Here is a 21,574-nt window from a genome sequence, read left to right as displayed (position 1 = left end):
TCTACGGAGGCAGCCATGTTTTTTACCGTCGTCCAAACTGGACAAACTAAACCTTTTGAGTTTTATCACACCTGAAGCTGCCACAGGTTCTCTTCCATGTTTGGAAGAGGAGGGTGAGGTAAGGGGGTGTTCAGCTGCAACATCACACTTCACCACTAGATGTCACCAGATTCTACACACTGAACCTTTAAACCTGTACGATGGATTCATGTTTGTCTGGACTCACATGAGGAGCGAGAGGCTAAAGGTAGAAACTTTTATCTTCTTTGTGGAGAAAGTGGCAGTTATCTTATGATCGTATCTGTGATGAGGCAGTAAAAGCATTTAAAACACAGTTCTCTATGTATTTAAATGAGTTAGGTTGTGTATATGGAAGTGATTCCAAAACCAACACTTATTCAAATTGTATTGAAGATGAACAAACATGCATTTCAGTGAATAAAATTGTATTTGTATAATCAAAACAAACTGCAGATCCTTTAGAGAGGAACAAAAAGAGTGAATTCAACACGTGTTCATAGACTGAGGGGCTTGACACCTGCTGGTTGTTACTGGTACAGCAGGAGGTGAAATCAGTGCAATGCCGCCTCCCTGTGGTGTATAGGTGTCATGTGAGGAGCCAACAAGGAAGAACAGTCCAGATTTATGTTGTTATGACTCAGTGGAGAAGTGAGATTGTGTGTTGTTGTGCTGTATTGCAAGTTAAGACTGGACTTTGGTTTTACTTTTGATTTCCAAGGTGAAGCTGACGCTGCGTCAAACTCTCTCCTCAAAGCTCCTCTGTGCAGTTTGGAGCAGCTGCTGCTTCTTTAGAAGGAAAACATTTATCTGTACCGGATCAGGATTAACAGACTTTGCTCCACCTGTTCTTCTCATGGGGGAGAATCTCCCAAGGGCGCCAGGAGGAGCTCGTCTGAGGAGACCTGTGCAAACCCTCAGGGCTAAGATGGTTCTTCTTGGGAGCTCTGGAGTGGGCAAGTCATGTTTGGCTCTGCGGTTCGGGAAGGATGAGTTCAAGAGCACATCGCCTACTGTTGGCTGTGAGTTCACCATAAGATCGATTTTGATCTCGTCTTTGTGTGAAATGTGTGTTTCTGCTCTTTTACTGGAAGAAGATCGATGCGTGTGAAAGTGTATTCAGAGGTTAACAAAGACAAACACCTCCAGCTTTCTCAGTCAACCTAGTTAATGTTCGACAGTGGTTTATAGGTTGGATTGATTTAGCCAAACTTGTTGTTTTTACAATTCACTTTCTTAGTTATTGAGCTCCAGAGGTGCTGGTTTGTGTTAACTGTGTCCAGTCCTAATGCTAAGCTATGCTAACTGACTCCTTACTAGACCCTCCTCATACGTCTTGATAATAACACAACACACAGACTTGAGAGTGGAATCAAGTAAATACATTAATTTCCCAAACTATCGACCTTAAATGTTGTCGTGAAACAAAAGTTTGATCTAGTTGTATCATTCAAAAGCCCTTTACACATATTTCACACACCTGATGATACCTCAAAAACAAGTTAACTATACTGGAGTCAAGATCAAGTCTAAAAACTCACTTGGAGACATTTCAATTTTTAATCTTTAATATTTAATTTTGCCATCTGACCCTCCAGGTGCCTACCTGACCCGGATGGTGTATTTGAGTGACGTCAATCTTCGCTTTGAGATATGGGACACGGCAGGGCAAGAAAAATACCACAGTGTCACCCCTCTTTACTACAGAGGAGCCCACGCTGCCCTCCTGGTCTATGATATCAGCAAGAGGGTAAAAGAAACACACACGTGCACATGATAAATAAGTCGCCTGGGCTTTTCTTGGTTGGTGCTGCATCTGTTTGTGTACTTGCATCTGTAGGAAACGTTTCTCAGAGCTCAGGTGTGGCTCAGAGAGCTGGAGAAGCAGGTCATCCCAGGATCTAGTGTCCTGTGGCTGGTGGGCAACAAGGGGGATCTGGCTGAGGAGAGGCAAGTCTCAGTGCAGGTACAGACAAGGATGACAACACAATAAACAGTATCACAATCAATCACACTGATATATTTCTATATCAACAGACAGTTTCTGATTTGTCTGTCTTCACACAGGAAGGACAGGGGCTGGCCAGCGACAGGGGCTTGTACTTTTCAGAGACATCTGCATTGTCGGGGTTCCAGGTCAGCGAGTTGTTAGCAGCTATAGGTGAGTAAATGTGTTGAGTCATTCATAATAGAAAAGAACTGTAACGTCTGCAAAAGTGGAAAATTGTCTTTGACTCACCAACAAACGAAGCGACAACATACAAAACACAACGACTTTGCAGAAAACTAATTTTAGTTGCCAGAGAGACTTTATAGCGCCCCCTGGAGCTCAAAGCCTCAAACTGTTTGAGCAGAAGGTGGAAGCTCTGCCTTTGGTCCTCGTCCTGTCAGTGATGACTTGAGTCTTCTGAGGTTTACTGATTATTTTGCTTGCATCTGCAGCTTAACTGTACCAGCCAGGAAGATGAAAAGTTAAAACACTTTGAGATTTGTGCACAAGTTCTACAATCTGATGACTGAATCGCAGGCCCCATCAATCAAAAACTGTTAGATATAGTCTATGAAGATTATATTCATTGCTAATCTTACCTTGATTTAGAAACTGTCTGAAAATTGTGTCACCCAGTGGGTTTATCTTCTGGAGGACAACAGAAAGGCCACACATCCACCCCTAGTGGGCAGTAGATACCAACAGAAGCAGCACTGGTTTACTTCCTGACAGCTCAAAGTCTTTAACAGTGACCTGCCTTCGTTCACTTCTTGATCTCCTGACCTCTGACCTCTGACTTGTTCCTGTGTAATACCAGTGCGCATGAGATGCATGTTCTAACAGGGCTGTGTGGCTCAGCCCTCAGGGTGTACGAGTGTGTAGGAGCCCAGCAGCAGGGTCTGTCAGAGTGGAGGGAGACACCGGTGGTGAATCTGCGTCGCGGGGACACGTTCTCTTCTTCTGCTGCTTCCTGCTGCCGAGTTGGGCCCTAGAAGAGAAGAGGAGAAAAGAGGGAAAGAGACGGAGGTAATGTAATGAAATCAGCTGCATTGGTTGGAGCAGACGACTTGGGACGACAGGAATGTTTGATAACTTAATTTATTACAGTTAATGTGACTGTCCCTCTTTTTATTGACATGGAAATGTTGGAAAACCTAGAAAATAAATGAGATAAACACACTTTTGTTTATAGAGGAACTAACCTTGTGCCTCTTTTTTGAAAGATTCAGGTTTCAGGTTGTTTCACTTCACATAATTGAGGCCATGAGCTATTTATCTGAGGGTGTGTTTTAAATTAACAAATAACAAATACTTCATAACTGTAAAAAAATATATTTTTTTGCTTTAAACATCTGAGTCTCAGTTTCCTCTGAGACTCAGATACAGCCCATAGCAATTAACTTTATACTTTTATATGCACATTTCAGAGTCTGTACTCATACACTTATGTTTAAGTAAAGATGTTTGATCATACTTTTATACCTTTAATTGAGTTACCTTTAACACACACACACACACACACACACACACACACACACACACACACACACACACACACACAACAAGTGATCCTCTAAGTGTGAACTTTGTGTTCCTGATTTCAAGCATCACTCAGAAGAGGCTTTGTTGAGCTGATTGAAACCAAGCTTGTGCAGAGCCAGAGGAACTGAGGGTCTTGGTTTAGTTAAAGAAAGAAAGACAGCAGACCTCCTGCTGAGAAGATGATACAAAGTAAATAAAACTATAAAACAGAAATCATTTGGTTTTCATTGTATATTAATATTGAGAATCTAAAAAACAACAACGCCCCTTTGCAGATGTTGTGTAAACCCCCGGAATCATCAACACATTTTTAATGTATTTTGTATGAAAAGTATTTTACTTTTCACCATCTGAGCTTTTGTATTGAAGGAAACAACACAAGTATTGTACAGAAAATGACAAAAACTAAACAAAATGTTCAATATGTTATAGAAAACTGAAAAGAAATGAGAACATAGTAGATATCATCTGCAGATTTCCTCATCGTGGGACTGATAAAGGATTATCTTGTCTTATCTTATCTTATCTTATCTTCTCTTGTATGGTGGTTGTCATCACTGATGGATCCAGATTCTGCCGTCTCTGTCGGTCTTTAATCTGTAAACTTCGGCTGTGACACGATGCTCATTTCTCCTCGTAGCCTTTCGGCCAAACCTCCCCACAGGAGGAAATAAATAAAATACAGACATGAAAACAACTGACAAATCAAATCCCACATTCATCTTGGGAAACATGATATACATAATATAGTTCTGTATCCTTTGTATTGAGCTCGTAATTATTTAATTTGTCCTTTAGTCTGGTTGATTTCCAGTGTTGTGAAAATAAACATACTGAGAGGAGAAGCTGCAGAATGTCACCTATTGTTTTCAGCCCATAACTATACAGGAGAAGATAAATATATATAATGAAATTAGTAATAATTAGTTATAATTAAAGTAAATTCAATCCAATAAATTAAATTACCTAATTCAACCTCTTATTATTCATTAGTTTTTCTTATCTTTTTAAAAAAAATTGTTTTTTTACTTCAGTATTTATCACATTTAGTCTTTTTATATAATTCCATATTTCTTAATGGTATTTTCCCCAATGGTCATGTAACTTAGTAATTGAAGAACTGGTTGTGAAACAAGCAAAGACATGTGATTGGTTGTCTGGCAGTCAATCACCAAACAAACGTTTTGAAGAATAACATGGCAACAAACTCATAATCACTTCAGGCATTGATTTGATTTCAGGATCCCTTACTTCTTATTGTCATGGAACCGTCTCCATTAGAGTCACTGAGAGCTGGACTCAGCAACAGCAGGAGGACACACAGGACTGCACACAGCCCCATCACTGAGCTACACACAAAAAACACAACAATACAATCAATCACATCTGAAGGAATAAACAGCATTTGTTTGAAAAACTCAGCAACACATTGTTGTGCAATAGGAGTAGACTTGACGTTGTCTAATTATTAATAATCATGAAATATGATTATTAAAGAAAAGAAACTTGTAATACAAAAAATGTTACGTTTCATGGTTGCTTTCATTGTGTAAAGTTTTATTTTGATAGGGGTAAAGGAAAAAAATAGTCTTTTTGGGCTGTATAGTTGCCGGGCCTTATTGGCACACATTGATGAGAATTAAACATATTTCCTCAACTAGGATTTCTTAGGACTTTTAGTATGTTGTTCTGGACACCTCATAGAAATGATCTATGCTGAAAAAAATTATTTTACAATTAGTCGGTCGTAAAACGCTACTTTGCCTTGACTATTATTACTTATCGTAGAGGGGCACCACCCTGGTTACAGGGACCAACGAGTCAATCTATAAATATCAGCCTCATATGATAAATGTTAAATTAATAATCTCAATAGTTAATATTAATGATTATTTAATAAACAATGAAGGGTTTTCAGTTTGAGCACAGGCTATCAGATACTTTAATTACAAAAGCATTTATTAAAAAGAGGAAATAAAGTTAATGTTATTTAATGATTCATCATTTTAACAACCCCAATATTTCAAAGATAACAGCAGTAGCAGCACTTATCACAATTCAGAAACACATGTGAAACCTATGGTTTATGTATGTATGTCTGTCTGTGTCTACGTTGCGATTAGGAAATCGCGTGTTGTCATATCGCGATTTTATCGCAAATGCAATTAATCGTTCAGCCCTATGTGTGTAGGTAGGTTTAGGAGTTGAGAGAGAGAGAGAGAGAGAGAGAGAGAGAGAAAAACATGCAAGGAGAGAACAGAGAAGCTCTTAAAAACACTCCGGAGGTAAGTTATCAGTGATTTCACCACTCAGCCCCCAAGCGGACGTTGTGGGCTGATGTTTTGACCGGTAAAATCACTGCAGACTTACACGGACGCTAACAGCGCGGCCGGAGGCTTTTCTCGCGGCCCTATTCACTGTAACACAAACGCGGCCGGCAAACCGGAAACCGGAAGTGGCGACTCGCTAAACAATGAAGACACGGAGGTCTTATAAACAAATACACAAAAATAAAGACAAATACGCTGAGTATTAAAACTAGTGTCTGCCCAGACAATATAAGCCTCTTACTGTACAACCCTCGCGGTGTGCGTGCGCGTCTGCGCGAATGTGCCGTGGGGCCAGTGGATCACGTGGTCACTCAAGCGGTGCTCCGGTGGTTCTCGTGTTGACACACACACACACATACGCACACACACAGTGGCCGGTAAGCAGCCGTCCGGACCACTCCGTGAAGAAGGAGGAGGAGACGTTTCTTTAGATTTAACGCCGCCACTTTATTTATTGACTGTCCACCGGAGCAACACTCTCATCACCTCTAGGTGGTCGTTCACTTCTCGTATTCACACACTTCTTGCGCAAGTTACCTAGGTGCACTACGTCCCTCTCTGGGCCCGTTCCTTAAAGGGGCAGGCCATACCTGCAAATGTTGTTGCTTATAATTATTACTAGTAGTGACATCTGTAGAGGCATGAGTATTACCAGTAGCTATATTTGCATTCTTTATCAAAATGGCAAAGCCTAGACAAGGGGTGGGCAAACTTTTTGACTCGTGGGCCACAATGGGTTCCAAAATTTGACAGAGGGGCCGGGCCAGGAACAGATGGATGGAGGGTTTTGTGAACTAATATAAATGACATGGAAAAATCATTACATGAAAGGATTTTGCCTTTACCAAGTAGCAAAGCACTTATTTGCAAGGCCATTTAACATAAACCCGCCTTCAGAAAAAGGCTTGCTAGCCTTTGCTTTTTCGAATGCCCCCCAAAAAACATGCCTTGGTAGATGACTCTTTAATCGCAGTTTGTCTGTGAAAAAAAATTTGCTGAGTCTGTAAATAAGTCGCCAACCTCTGAGCTGCAGCCACCCGTTCTTGCGTTGACTGACTTCGTAGCAAAGTGACGGCTGATGTTGTACTCCCTGAAAACTGCGACAGTTTCTCGGCATATCAGGCATACAGCCTTCGATTGGACTTCAGTGAAAAAGTATTTTGTTGTCGACTCCATGTTAAACACTCGGCACTCATTGTCCACTCTTTGTTTCCTTGATCCTCTCATTTTACAGAAGGGCTCACAGGGCAAAGGGAAAAAGTGAAGGGAGATCATGTGCCTTTTCAAGCCCTATACACCACACTCCCTGGCAAATTTAATTTAGCTGACGCTTTTATCCAAAGCAACTTACAATAAGTGCATTCAACCCCGAGGGTTCAAACCCAGAACAACAAGAATCAAGAAAGTACGATTTCTTCAAAAATAAAGAAAAACAACAAAGTTCTATAAGTACATGCCATTTAAGTGCTACAAAATTGTAAGTTTCCAAAAAAAAAAAAAAAAATTAATTTAATTTAATTTTTTTTTTTTTTTTTTTTTAATTTGGACAAGTTCGGCGGGCCGGATTAAAAAGCCCAACGGGCCGTATACGGCCCGCGGGCCGTACTTTGCCCATGTCTGGCCTAGACATTGAGAGACAACCCATTGCGTGAGTACTTTTACTTTTAATACTTAAAGTAAATTTAAAAGGAAGTACTTTTTACTTTTACTTAAATAGGATTGTTGATGTAGTACTTTTACTTTTACTGAAGTATATATTTTCATGGGTACTTGTACTTTTACTTAAGTACTAAACTTCAGTACTTTCTCCACCACTGGTCCCACGCAACCCACATTCAGACCACATCCCACATGTAATGATGGCAGCTGGGCCATTTGCCAGATCTGGGCCACAAGTGAACCATGGAAATACTGCATTTCAACCAAAGGTGGCCCCAAGTAGTTGTATATTTTGTATATTTCCTGCTTTTGAAATGTTCAAAGCTTGACAATTCATGGATTTTAATGAAAGGAATTTGAATCTAGCAGATTTAAATGCAGGTCCATGAGGGAACAGTTGGACCTCGGTGGAGGAATGAACTTTAGTGACATTTCAGTTATTGTCCCTAATTTCTGTATAGTTGTAAAATGTTTTATGAGTCAAATTCAAGTTAAACAGAAGTTTTACCAAACACACACACACACACACACACACACATTGTGTTAATAAACCCCTGCAGGGCTCGGTGTGACCCATTAGCTGAACCTCTGTGGATGAGGACAGTTTCACACCTGCTTTCATTAGCGTCCCATAGTGACAGGACTGCAATCAGAGGCGTCACTGCAGCACAACACAAAGTCAACATCAACACACGATCAACACATGATGCAACTATTGCTCTGTTCACCAACAGTTCAAAGTTAACAAGTAAACTTTGGAGTTTGACTTCAACCACTACAAATCAACATGAACCTGACATGACCCATTGGCCAAAATCATAAAGTAATTGACCTAAACTAACCTCTTGTGATATCAGCCTCACAAATACGACACAACAGTTTAACAGACGTCTCTTTAACAGACGTAATAGTGAGGCGGGTATAGTTGAACTTTTAGATGTCTACATGTGTGTGCAAGTCATCATGCAACATGTGGTCTTGGACCGACTGAAGCAGAAACAACCACAGAAGCAGTTTTTAGGCTTTAACATGATAAATTATTTACCCCACGATGGAATCTGAATAGTTTGTACAGGTTTGTAGCTGAGATCAGAGTGAAGGCCCAGTTTCATGATGGCCTGTAAATGGTTTGTATTAAAATTCATCTCGTCTCGATTGGGGGCGGGGTCCCTTTAAATAATCACCATAAATGACCAGTGGAGCAAACAGGCGGTGTGACTTGACGTCAGCGATGTCTTACAGCAAGGCTGTGTAATATTTCCTGAGCAACAGTGACCTCTGCTGCGCGACGGCATTGCAGGGGGTCAACGAAATTCGTTTTGATATTTTAACACATTTTCAGCTTACTCTTGAATATCCTGAAAAATATCTCAAATAAGAAAAATATGTCTAAAATAATATATAGGTGATAAGGGGAACCTTGAAACCGGCCTGGGGATAGAAACTGCCAGTAGTTTTTCCCTGTGCATGCGTGTTGAAGGTAGATGTAGAAGAGCGGTTGAGCTCGGTAGAAAAACTCTCAGGAAGTCTTGGAGATGTAGTTTGTATGATAGGAATTTTTATTTTCCCAAAAAGAAGGCCCAAAACGGCAGAATTAATAATGAAAATATTAAAAAAACAAAAGAGCGAAAAACAAATACTTTGTAATAACAAAAATAATTTGGCATAATAGCCAAAACAATTAATAGCAATAACAAAAGATTTTTCTGGATTTGTCTGAGGTTTTTAATTAAAACCAACCTGGGAAATACCAAATGTTAAAACTTCCTTCTATCCACATGCACGTATGCTGCACACACACACACACACACACACACACAAACACGTAGGCACGCGCGCAAGAAGGCACATCAGTGGGCCACTGATTCATTTTAGTCAGAAAGGTGGTCCCTTAGCCTGACGTTGTCATACTCATAATTCTAGTCAGAATATGAGTCTGATACTGCTCCGTTGGGCTGTGATTATGGGGCGTGTTTAAACCGGACCAGGAAAAGAAATGCCTCTTCGCTCAATTGGATAGACCTACAACCAATCAGAGCAACGTAGTATGTGACGTATGTAAAGCGACATTGTGAGTTATTTACTAAGTCAGACAGTCAAGACTTTCTCTTACCATTTGTAAGTAGGGGTGTCACGATACCAAAAATTTCAGTATCTGTGCCAATACCAGTAAAATAACACAAACCAATTTCGATACCACGGTAAAAAGAAAACACAACACAGCGCGTTTCCTCATTGAGATCTTTATTACAAGATGAACAACTCTTGTGGCAGTTAAACGGAATCCGTTCAATGGTTACACTTGAAAATATGCGCTGCTGTACTCCTAAGCCCCGCTGAGAGGGCAGCTAGCCGCTCCGGGTTCGGGTTCCCTTCCCCGTGGACTGACGGTCCGTGTGTGGACATGAAGCCGAGCCGCGGAGGCTAGCTCCGGGCTGCTTCCTCCAGCTGCTAACAGCCTCGCTGTGCTGCGTTCAGGGCACCTCGGATATAACGACCTCCTGCCAAATAGCGAACATGCAATAGTTTTATCGATGAAAGACTAATTCTTAATGATCAATTAATCGATCGTCGAATAATTATGCCTATCCCTTCTTGCAAGATACATGCTCTCTTTCTCTGTCTCTCTCCTTCTAACTAAGTATACTGCCTGGTCAGTTCCTGAAGAGGCGCAGCACCGTGCTAACAGCTGGCATCGGCGCTCACGGTGCGTCCCAAGCGCTCTTTGGTGACATGGTTGATTACGTTACTGTTGATCATCTGTCCATCATCGTATAAAGCCCGCCCTGACAATTTGATTGGTCCGATAAGTTCCTGTTCGGCCATAGTTTCTCCCCAACGGAGCAATGCCAGACCGAACTTCCCGACCCCAAATGGTGTGGGAGGGGCTAAGTTCGTCTGGCACCCAGGTCCCTGGGACAAGTTGAAAACCCCTGTCTTAAAGCAAGGCGGTGTAATATTTGCTGAGCAACAGCGCCCTCTGCTGCCACACACGGTGACTCCTTCTGGTTTTCATGTGGAGAAAAATCAAAGTCTATCAATTTGTCGAGTTCCTGAAACACAAGTGAACACTGGATATTACCCACGATCCTCTGCTTCCTGAACCAGCACAGCTTCGGAAGCAAATCCACCAAACTCTGTCAAGAAGAATTCTTCATGTTTTTAAAGTTTCCTTTAATATTTTTTGAATATTGGATATAAACTCTGTTTTTTAATAACTTCTAAGTCTTCTTAACTGATCACACTTCAGTGATGATAGTGCAGTGATAATAAAGTTTATAGAATGTCAATCAGTAGAGTTCAGACCATAGACTGTATATATAAATGGACGAAGCGTCCGTGACGTCACCCATTGGTTTCTGCAGAGGGTGAATGAAGCTAGTAGGAGGCGTTCCTTCTGCGCCATCTTGCCGGTGCTGACTCCTCCTCGTTCCTCGCTGACCAATCAATGGGCAAGGACGAGCAGCGTGACTGCTGACTCACAGTTTAGCGACGGCAGACGAGCTCTAGTTTCCTGGTTAGCTCAGGCTACGGCTAACTGGCTACTCGCTACATGCTAACCGGGGAGCTAACGGGTAATCATTTCAGCTTAGGAAATAGGTTGTGTACATCAGCCTGAGCTTCTCTATGTGACTGTCTATTCTAGTAAAGTTACACTTCCTATAATTTATTTATAATTAACACAATAATTCAGTGAAGTCGGCCTAAGATTAACGATGTAAAAACTGAAGGTAGCAGACACGTTTAGTTTTCACTGTAACACGTTACAACACAACACCAATACTCTGAATAAAGAGCTTTAGGAGACGTTATGCTACTTTAAAACAGCTGCTCTTACAATGCAGATGTGACTTTAAATACTCAGGGTTCAGTTGATCACAGTAAATTTGTTTCTGCAGAATAAGAATCTGTGTCACACAGTCAAGTCAAATGGGATGGTGAGTGAAACAGCTTTATATAACATTAGTTATGATACGTGGTGAAGCTAATTCTCCGGACACGTTAGCTCCGGACACACACAGTCTCCTCTCTCAGTTTAAAAGATTCATCACCAAACTCTACCGCTTCTCTGTGCTGGGGGATCGGCGCATCCCGGTGTGTGTAGATAAAAACTCCCGTCCGGTCCGGTTAGCCCGGTTAGCATCCTATTACTGGTGGTCTCTTGACTGCTGGTTAGCGTAGCTAAGCTAGTGAGCCTGCTACAGAGACACCGGTACCTGGGAATAACTAATTACACAACTAAATAAAAGACTAAACTTCACTTACCACAGAAGCGGGAGCACAGACACCTGTAGGTGCTCAGTCAGGAGAACCAGCAGCTCTTCAAACCGTGTTACTCCTCCGATGTGCGGTTGGAAGCCTCTCCATGGTCTCAGCCTGTGTTCACTCCATTAGCCTGTTAGCTCCGCTGGAGACAAGCAGACACCAGGCTAGCAGTGGCAGTCTGTCGACTTTACTGTGACGTCACGTGAATTTCAAACCTCTTTATCGCTTAAACGAGGGAGTTAGAATTAAATTCACCCCCCTCAGAGTTATCTTGAAAGAATAACCTTGCGATTGAGACTAAAACCAAATTTTGTACCAGGCTGTAAACAGGTTTTATTCTGCTCTAAAATCGCTTCTGGAGCCAGGCGTAGCGGCTTCCCATGGAACTGCAGCTTTTTTCACTTCCGCATCGGCTTCATCGCTCAGGCCAGGATGTTGCCCCTTGGTTCAGACCTGCGCCGAGGCCCAACAGCTGGCTTATGAAATCACATTTAAATTCTCTATCCAGAGGTTTACTTGGATCTGCACCAATTTGAACAGGCTCATGAATATCAATCTCTTTAACATATCTGATTTCTTTCAACGAGATCCTTGAATTATTCTCTGGGTAATCAAACAAAGTGTTTAACAGACGTAATAGTGAGGCTGGTATAGTTGAACCTTTTCATAGACATCAAAAGGTTCAACTATATCAAAAGGTTCAACTATACCCGCCTCACTATTACGTCTGTTAAACACTTGCTTTGATTACCCAGAGAATAATTCAAGGATCTTGATGAAAGAAAGCAGATATGTTAAAGAGACTGATATTCATCAGACACATGTGTGTGCAAATTATCATGCAACATGTGGTCTTGGACCGACTGAAGCAGAAACAACCACAGAAGCAGTTTTGAGGCGTTAACATGATAAATTATTTCCCCCACGACGGAATCTGAATCGTTTGTACAGGTTTGTAGCTGAGATCAGAGTGAAGGCCCAGTTTCATATATCAGAATCTTTCCATAATAACGGAACAGATTACCTGCTACAATTTGATTCCTTTGGGATTCATTAATTGTTGCTGCAGGAGGCAGGAGTCTACGGGTGTGACGTCACTGGAAGCATGAACCGGCTTGATAGAGTTGTTTACGTCATGTGCAGGGGAGATGGCGTCATTGTGACTACACTCACTACGTTTACATGATGGCAGAAACCCGATTTCAGCCGAAATCGGGTTTCTCTATCCATGGGGGGTTAACTGCTCTATCTCAGGGTACATGGCACTGAGAAATCCGACTCTTGTCCGAAAGCATTTCATACCCCGCTACGATAGGTGGCGCTGTTTTCATTACAGCTAGTGGTGATCCTGCCATTTCCGCTTGACCTCCTCACCACTAGCAACACAAAAACAACAACAGCCTTCAACTCAGCATGCGAGAAAGATGACGAACGGAGAGCAAGGTGAAGCTACGTCCCTCTACATGATGTTGTGCATGTTTACTCTAGGAGTACTGCGAATGCGAACAGCGCATTTGATTAGAATGGTAATGGCGAGTGCTGGCCGGCACCGGGCAGCGACATTTTATCTACGTGTCGACTTCCGGGTCACGGCCAGGGAGGGAGGGAGGGAGGAGGGGGGGCAGGATCTCAAGCATGCGCAAAGACGTCTTCTCCAGTTGTTGTCTAGCTTCCAGAGTTACATGCGCGCGTTGTCCGATATACAGCCAGATCCGATCTACTTATCTGGGGGTGGTTATCCGACTTCAGTCGGACACAAGAAATCTAGATTTGTGGAGTTACATGACATGGATCTTCGATTGAAACCCGACAACGCCAGACATCGGGTTTCAATCGGACACATGTAACCGCAGTGACTGATACAAGACCAACATCTAGTGGTGAAGTTGCAAATGCAACCAGCTGAAAAGCCCCAGCCTCCCTTCCAGAGGACCCACAATGTAAAACATCTGAAGCTCCTCTCTGGAGCCAGGGCCTGGTTTGTCCCTTCTAGGCCTCTGTAGAAACATGGTGAAGAGGACCCACTCCTAACGTGGATATTCAAAACTGGTTCTAAGGTAACGAAAACACATCACTCTTAGTTCCATGGGATTATACAATAATAACAATATAAGACCTCATTTTCATTTCCTGCTGATCGAGTCCCCTGAATCCTAAACACTGGATCTTTAATGTTCAGTTTTGAAAAGTTAAAATAAAAGCACCCTGGACTGGACCTGAAGCAAACATAACGTTTCTGAGTAGTCAACTCTGATCTATTTATCCATGAATGAGGGAAAACTCTCCCTGTATTTCTTTGCTGTGTCAATTTGACTGTTACTGATTCTGCTTTTCATTCCAATACTTTATGAATCTTCTGTCTCTATATTCAATTTTTTTTATGTAAAAAAAGAGCAAATTAGGAACAAAATTGACATTTATTTACTTTCACAATCAACAAAAGCAGCAGCAACACAATGAAAAACCCATGACCACACTCGCTTGGCTAAAAAACACCCGACGTTAGTGTTCTAGGGTTAAAGTCTGAACTGAGACAGCTACATGAAAAGAAAAAGGATCAAAACTGTTCAATTATTCAATGATCTCCTCATTGAAAATTGCAATAATAAGGATAATTTAAAAATCATATAATCCCGTCAAGCTTTATGTGAAAATGAATGTAAATGCTCGATTAATAGAAACAGTGTGTGTACGTGGATGTGCACGTGTGTTTACCTGTTTGGATGCGTGAGTTTGTATCAGGACCTTTACAGCTATTGTGTTACTATTGTTCTCGTTCTTTTGCTATTTCTCCACATGTCAACCTCATTTCACTCTGAAACAGCATCACAACAGGCTCACAAGCTCACCTGTGCACAACTGCATTATACAGGTTCATCACATTTATATATGCTGCTAAAAACTTTAATCCCGATGATGTTTTACTACACTTGACATCTATTGCACTTCTGTCCGTCCTGGGAGAGGAATCCTCACATGTGTCTCTCTGAGGTTTCTACGTATTTTTACCTGTTAAAAGGGTTTTTAGTAGTTTTTCCTAACTCTTGCTGAGGGTTAAGGACAGAGGATGTCACACCATGTTAAAGCCCTATGAGACGAATTGTGATTTGTGAATACGGGCTATACAAATAAAATTTGATGGATTGATTGATTGATATATAAAAATAAATAAAACAAAGGCATAACACAGAACATTTGCTGTTTGGCCTCAAGTTGAAACGACAACATATTTGCTCCTGTCATTTTCCTGAATTTCAACAACGAGATCAAGTTGAAATTCATGTTTTAAGAACATTCTTGTTTTAAAGTGAGTTAAAAAACATTTTCTGAAACAAAGCTGCAGAGCACAGGAAACTGAAGGTTCTCGATCACTTCAGTATATCACAGTTGCTATTTATCTATTTATCATCTTATCTTACATTCATGCATCATTGCTAACGGTTGTGTCTTTATGTTTAAATGATTATTAACAAACCATATCAATCACAAACTATAAGACCTGTAGGCTCATTGATCATTTATAAATATTGACAAGACCATGAACCCAAAGTGTCTTTATCACCCCCCCCCCCACATCGTCTCTATTTTTAACTTATGTCCAACTTTTTATACAAAATTCATTCTTCAACAAGTTTTATTTGTCATATTCAAGTTAATCAAGGGTTAAACAGTACAATGGAAAGTGCAGAAGGACAAGAACAGGTCAGCTCAGCAGTGTAATTAGAGCAATAATGAAATACATTCAAATAAAACAATGTAAAAGAGCTTAATGTAAAAATAGTAAAATACAATTCTATAAAATAATACATATTAGAGGATTGACAATTTAAATGCTATAATACTATATATATATATATATGTATGTATAAGTTAAACACAGATATGCAGAGGATTGTTGATTGTGAATTAAACTGTGAGTTATTACTTTACCTTTTTCAATCTCTTCACCTCTTTTACTCTTTTTAACCTGTGCTCTTTGACTGGATTTCCTTGAACTTCGTTTATGCACAGTATATCTGGAATCAACCCGTGCATGAAATGAGCATCATAAAAAAACTCATATTTGTTCAGTGTCACTGCACGCTCTTCACCAACCTGGAGTCAGAGGAGCCAGACTTCAGTATCTGCAGTGTAACAATGAGTTTCATGGATTTTCTGAACCAGGGGTAGAAGAAGGCGAAGATCAGGGGGTTGAGACAGGAGTTAAAGTAAAACAGACAAATCACAAAGGTATCAGATATAATGTTGAAGGACTGGTCCTGGCCAATGAGTGAAGCACAAAAATATGGACAGGTACAAATCAGAAACACAGCAATGACAACACCGAGGGTCTTGGCTGCTTTGATTTCAGATTTCTTGACTCTGACCTTCACCAGAGCGACGGCTGCGTTTTGGGAGTGCATGGCACGGGCCTGAGCCACGACCACGAGGAACACCTTCACATGCAGAACGATGATGATGCTGACCGGGCCGATGAAGGACAGAAGTAGATCAACAAGTCCAGAAACTTGATCCTGAAAGAGAGCACATTCTCCATAGCAAAAGTGGGAGCTGCCCGGGTCCATCAGTTTGTCCCTCAGCAGCAGAATCTGAGTCAGAGCTGAAGCCGCCCAACACGAACACACGTGGACTTTAACTCTTCTCTGAGTGAATTTGGTCGGGTAATGCATGGGGTCACAAATAGCCACGTAGCGGTCGATAGAAATCAGCACCATGGTTCCTATGGAGGCAGAGGTGATGATGTAATCCAAAATGATAAACACAACACATATGTGGTCACCGAGCAGCCAGCAGCCGTCGAGGAGCACAATTTGAAAGGATATGCGGAAGCCGATGAGGAAATCCGAGATGGCCAGAGAGAGGAGGAGGAGGTTGGTGGGAGTGTGGAGCTGCCTGGGGAGGAAACACACCAGATACTTCACATCATTAACAGCATCAGTTATCATTGCACTGGCAGCCGCCGCAGTCTGAAATCTGTGAGGAGTCAAATAAACGCATTCAAAAACACATCTGGTGACCTGAAGTGTGAGATGGAGATGATGACCAGCAGGTTGAGCGTCACCGTGAGCAGAGACATGGACGACAGCAGGAGGTAGGAGATGGTTCTCTCAGGCTGAGGGAGCACCAGCTTCCTGCAGGACGAGTTGAGGAGCAGCGGGAAACAGAGTTCAGCCTCCCGGAGCGTTTGCATCACCAGAGCGAAGGAGGAGCCGCGAGAAGCCCACTGAAGCTCCTCAGTCCCAGAACTGATTTATCTCTCCAGCACGCACCCCCCTGGCAGTTCTCTCTCCACGGCAACCATCAAACTTCTCCTTTCTTCAGTCACTTCTTCTCCTTTCTTGCATCATCTATTCCCCCGACTTCATACCACCCTCCCTCCTCCACTGTTCAGCGTTCATATTTTTAGATTCACAAAGCTTTTCCTCTTTGTTTGTTTATCATTGCCCCGTTAGGCTCGTTATATAAACCAGAGGTTGTAAATAAAGATGGACAACCTGTCTCCACTTCCTCCCACAAATATCCCCCTACAATATCTTTCATACAAACACTGTCAGCTTGGTCATGGAAAGCTGAGATCAACTCGTAACTGGTGGAGTGCGTATAACAGCGGGACCTCGATGCTGTGGCTCGACTCCACCATCACTGCTGCACAGGTTATACTATTCATGTGCAACAGGAGGAAGTTGAGATGTGTCGTCCATCTTCATTTCATTTTTCTTACAGTACAGAGAATATAGCATAATAAGAAATAAATAAATAGTGGTGGTCTTCATTGGCCGGGTAGACCTCGTTCTCTAAAGCAGAGGTCTTCAACAGGGGGTCCGCGGAGGTACTGCAGGGGGTCCGCGAAATCTTTGGTTGATTAGACAATTTTTTTAATTTTTTTTTTTTTTTTTTTCACAAATTTAATTGTCTTTCAATACACATTAACATGCATCCAACATATTGTGAGGCTGATTTGACCCTCTGCCGGACAACCTCCATCCATCCAAGATTAGATAAGATGTGTGCTACCCATCAGGGTCCGACATCTCACTAATGTGGGAGTATGTGTGCCATCCACAGATGAGGATTCACTGTCTCTTCTACATGTATGTTTAAAATAAAAACATGAATCTGTGAATTACTTTAATAGCTCAGTGTTGTATGCAAGATGTACAGTGGGTACGGGAAGTATTCAGACCCCTATAAATATTTCACTCTTTGTTTCATTGCAGCAATTTACAAAAATCAAAAATGTTCATTTTATTTCTCATTAATGTACACTCACCACCCCATCTTGACAGAAAAAAAAACAGAAATGTAGAAATTTTTGCAACTTTATTAAAAAAGAAAAACTGAAATATCACATGGTCATAAGTATTCAGACCCTTTGCTGTGACACTCATATTTAACTCACATGCTGTCCATTTCTTCTGATCCTCCTTGAGATGGTTTCACTCCTTCATTGGAGTCCAGCTGTGTTTAATTAAACTGATTGGACTCAATTAGGAAAGGCACACACCTGTCTATATAAGACCATACAGCTCACAGTGCACGTCAGAGCAAATGAGAATCATGAGGTCGAAGGAACTGCCCAAAGAGCTCAGAGACAGAATTGTGGCAAGGCACAGATCTGGCGAAGGTTACAAAATAATTTCTGCAGCACTCATGGTTCCTAAGAGCACAGTGGCCTCCATAATCTTTAAATGGAAGAAGTTTGGGACGACCAGAACTCTTCCTAGACCTGGCAGTCCAGCCAAACTGAGAAATCGTGGGAGAAGAGCCTTGGTGAGTGAGGTAAAGAAGAACCCAAAGATCACTGTGGCTGAGCTCCAGAGATGCAGTAGGGAGATGGGAGAAAGTTCCACAAAGTCAACTATCACTGCAGCCCTCCACCAGTCTGGGCTTTATGGCAGAGTGGACGACCGAGGCCTATCCTCAGTGCAAGACATATGAAAGCCCGCATAGAGTTTGCCAAAAAACACATGAAGGACTCCCACATGAGAAATAAGATTCTCTGGTCTGATGAGACCAAGATTGAACTTTTTGGCGTTAATTCTAAGCGGTATGTGTGGAGAAAACCAGGCACTGCTCATCACCTGCCCAATACAATCTCAACAGTGAAACATGGTGGTGGCAGCATCATGCTATGGGGGTGTTTTTCAGCTGCAGGGACAGGATGACTGGTTGCAATTGAAGGAAAGATGAATGCGGCCAAGTACAGAGATGTCCTGGAAGAAAACCTCTTTCAGAGTGCTCTGGACCTCAGACTGGGCCAAAGGTTCACCTTCCAACAAGGCAATGACCCTAAGCAGACAGCTAAAATAACAAAGGAGTGGCTTCGGAACAACTCTGTGACCATTCTTGACTGGCCCAGCCAGAGCCCTGACCTAAACCCAATTGAGCATCTCTGGAGAGACCTGAAAATGGCTGTCCACCAACGTTCACCATCCAACCTGACGGAACTGGAGAGTATCTGCAAGGAAGAATGGCAGAGGATCCCCAAATCCAGGTGTGAAAAACTTGTTACATCATTCCCAAGAAGACTCATGGCTGTACTAGCTCAAAAGGGTGCTCCTACTCAATACTGAGCAAAGGGTCTGAATACTTATGACCATGTGATATTTCAGTTTTTCTTTTTTAATAAATTTGCAAAAATTTCTACATTTCAGTTTTTTTTCTGTCAAGAACGGGTGCTGAGTGTACATTGATGAGAAATAAAATGAACTTTTTTAGATTTTAGCAAATGGCTGCAATGAAACAGAGTGAAAAGTTTAAAGGGGTCTGAATACTTTCCGTACCCACTGTATGTTTATAAATGGCAGTGGCATGGCCACCCTATACCTTGCACATGTTTAAATTAAAAACATGAATATATGAACCCGTGTAATATTTGAATAGCTTAGTATTTTATGTACAATATCAGGGTAGTTATGTTGAACATGGCACTAGGTCCAGTTTAATATAAAACACAATTTTATGCAATATATATAGTAGGGGGTCCCTGCTCCATCTCTCCACCTGTTTGGGGGTCCTTGGCCTGAAAAACGTTGAAGACCTCTGCTCTAAAGGATGCTCCTGAATAAAAAACACAGTTCACATCCCTGACACACATGGAGACCTACCAACACATGTCACGTGTCAGGATTTGCATACATCTTGGAGTTTATGTGCGTGTGTGTCTGTATGTGTGCGTTTGTGTGAAGTTATGCAAAGCTGTAACTTTTTTAACTTTGTGATTGGTTGGTTGGACATACCTGATCTTGTCATTCCTCCGTCTTCTTCCCTGGAGCTAAATCTCAAGAGACAACCCTGAACAATGAGCCCTGTCAATCTCTTTCCTGCCCCCATACATTCCAGACCAGATCATTCATCATTTCAGCTTGTGGAGCAGTGATTTGCATGTTGTAACCATTTCAGCTTGTTGATGCTTTTCGTGTTTCTTGTACAATAGTTTAAAAAAAAGCCAGCATGTCCAACCAGTTGTATATAGTATATATTATAGAGCTTAATATAAATACAGCCGTGAGCAGCGATTTGCATGTTGTTGTTGGGGGAGAGTCCTGAGTGCTGACCATCAAACAATGGCTTGTAAATACTTGAGGCCTACAAGGCCCAGCTGAAACCAATACAACCAGTTTTCACTTTTAATTCACACCTTCCTCAGACAACATGGAGCCTCTCCCAGCAGGGGAGCATTTCCTGGGCTCCCTCAGAGGACCCCCACTGTGTTTCTAACCGCTCCCTGAGATTTGAATCCTGACATCTCATTGGCTGAGAGCCAACTGGAGCCCATGACCACTTCCTGAGGAGGCTGGACCTCTCAGGTACAACAAAACCGCTGTGCTCCCAGAGAACTCGGCCATTTTCCTGCTGCTCAAGTTGTAACCAGACCTTCTGAGGCCTGACCACACGACTCAGAAAATTCAGAGAATTGGGGGAGCCTTGGTCTTTTATAGAGCTGATGACCCTCAGGTCATGTGGCCAGAGTGACCAAATGGCATCTGATCCTAGTAGCACTTCAGACCTCTATGTGAAGTTGCTGAAACAAAGGGGACATGCAGCTCTCTGGGAGCCTGAGTTTCGTGGCCTTCCAAGAACAAAGAAAACACGTTGCACACTGGGAGATTGAGTTCGCTCCAGCACATGTGGCTTTCTCAAGACAAAGAACATGTGCTTCAGGTTTTGACTACCCATACAGGCCTATAGAGAGGCCTGAGGTTTGCGCAAAAAACATGTCCCAACACCGGAGCTTCAGTAGAAACCTCAAAATGACTTGATTCTCTCACGGTGTTCATTTCATTTGTTCTCAAAACCCATAAATAAAGTTATCATCATTACTAGTAAACAAATTCAGAGAAAATTGCAGTTGAGAATTGGAAATTCCACTTAACTCCCAGTTGCCTTTCACACATAAGCAATGAATTAAAGGAAGTATTTTATTTATTATTACTAAGACTGTTTTCATTACTCGGATGTTTCTGCGGCACAAATCATCTGGAATCATCATCAGTGTTGGAAAGTGAAGCTACAAGTGTCGTGTACGTGTAATGTTCAGCATCAGTTTGATGTTTGTGTTGTGAGTTTGTAGAACAGGAAGAGGCGGATGTGTTATTCTTTGGAATGACAGTGTCTTATTGCATCAGGACCCTCACAGACTTTATTCCACTGCATACTGGACATGTTCCTGTTTATTCTGATAACTGGTAACAGGGCTGTCGTGTCATTTTGTCGTGTCAGTGATTTTTATTAGAAGACGAGAACAATGTGTGTTGAATGATTTGTC

The 21,574-nt window shown here is 41.9% G+C and overlaps 2 protein-coding genes across 3 annotated transcripts; one reads left to right on the top strand and one right to left on the bottom strand.

Moving 5' to 3' along the window:
• Window positions 1-780: 780 nt before the first annotated feature.
• On the top strand, window positions 781-3,726 carry LOC133021941 (ras-related protein Rab-17-like). 2 transcript variants are annotated; one of them, XM_061088952.1, is made up of 6 exons: window positions 781-1,040; window positions 1,617-1,768; window positions 1,859-1,984; window positions 2,086-2,179; window positions 2,867-3,034; window positions 3,614-3,726. In XM_061088952.1, the coding sequence occupies exons 1-5, from the start codon at window positions 875-877 to the stop codon at window positions 2,998-3,000; spliced, it is 672 nt and encodes a 223-aa protein (XP_060944935.1). In that variant the 5' UTR covers window positions 781-874; the 3' UTR covers window positions 3,001-3,034; window positions 3,614-3,726. The 2 variants fall into 2 exon arrangements, with proteins under 2 accessions (XP_060944935.1, XP_060944934.1); XM_061088951.1 differs by lacking the exon at window positions 3,614-3,726 and having other exon boundaries at window positions 2,867-3,187.
• A 12,152-nt stretch (window positions 3,727-15,878) lies between these two features.
• LOC133022045 (trace amine-associated receptor 13c-like) lies at window positions 15,879-16,996 on the bottom strand. The gene is made up of 2 exons (XM_061089060.1): window positions 16,824-16,996; window positions 15,879-16,698 (listed from the first exon to the last, which is right to left on the bottom strand). Exons 1-2 carry the CDS (start codon window positions 16,994-16,996, stop codon window positions 15,879-15,881), a joined length of 993 nt encoding a protein of 330 aa, XP_060945043.1.
• Between the last annotated feature and the right edge of the window lie 4,578 nt (window positions 16,997-21,574).

This window comes from Limanda limanda, chromosome 16, assembly GCF_963576545.1.
Source record: "Limanda limanda chromosome 16, fLimLim1.1, whole genome shotgun sequence".
In the NCBI taxonomy this organism is placed as follows: Eukaryota; Metazoa; Chordata; class Actinopteri; order Pleuronectiformes; family Pleuronectidae; genus Limanda; species Limanda limanda.
The sequence above is the reverse complement of the archived record's forward strand: the minus strand, read 5'-3'. Positions and strand labels throughout refer to the sequence as shown.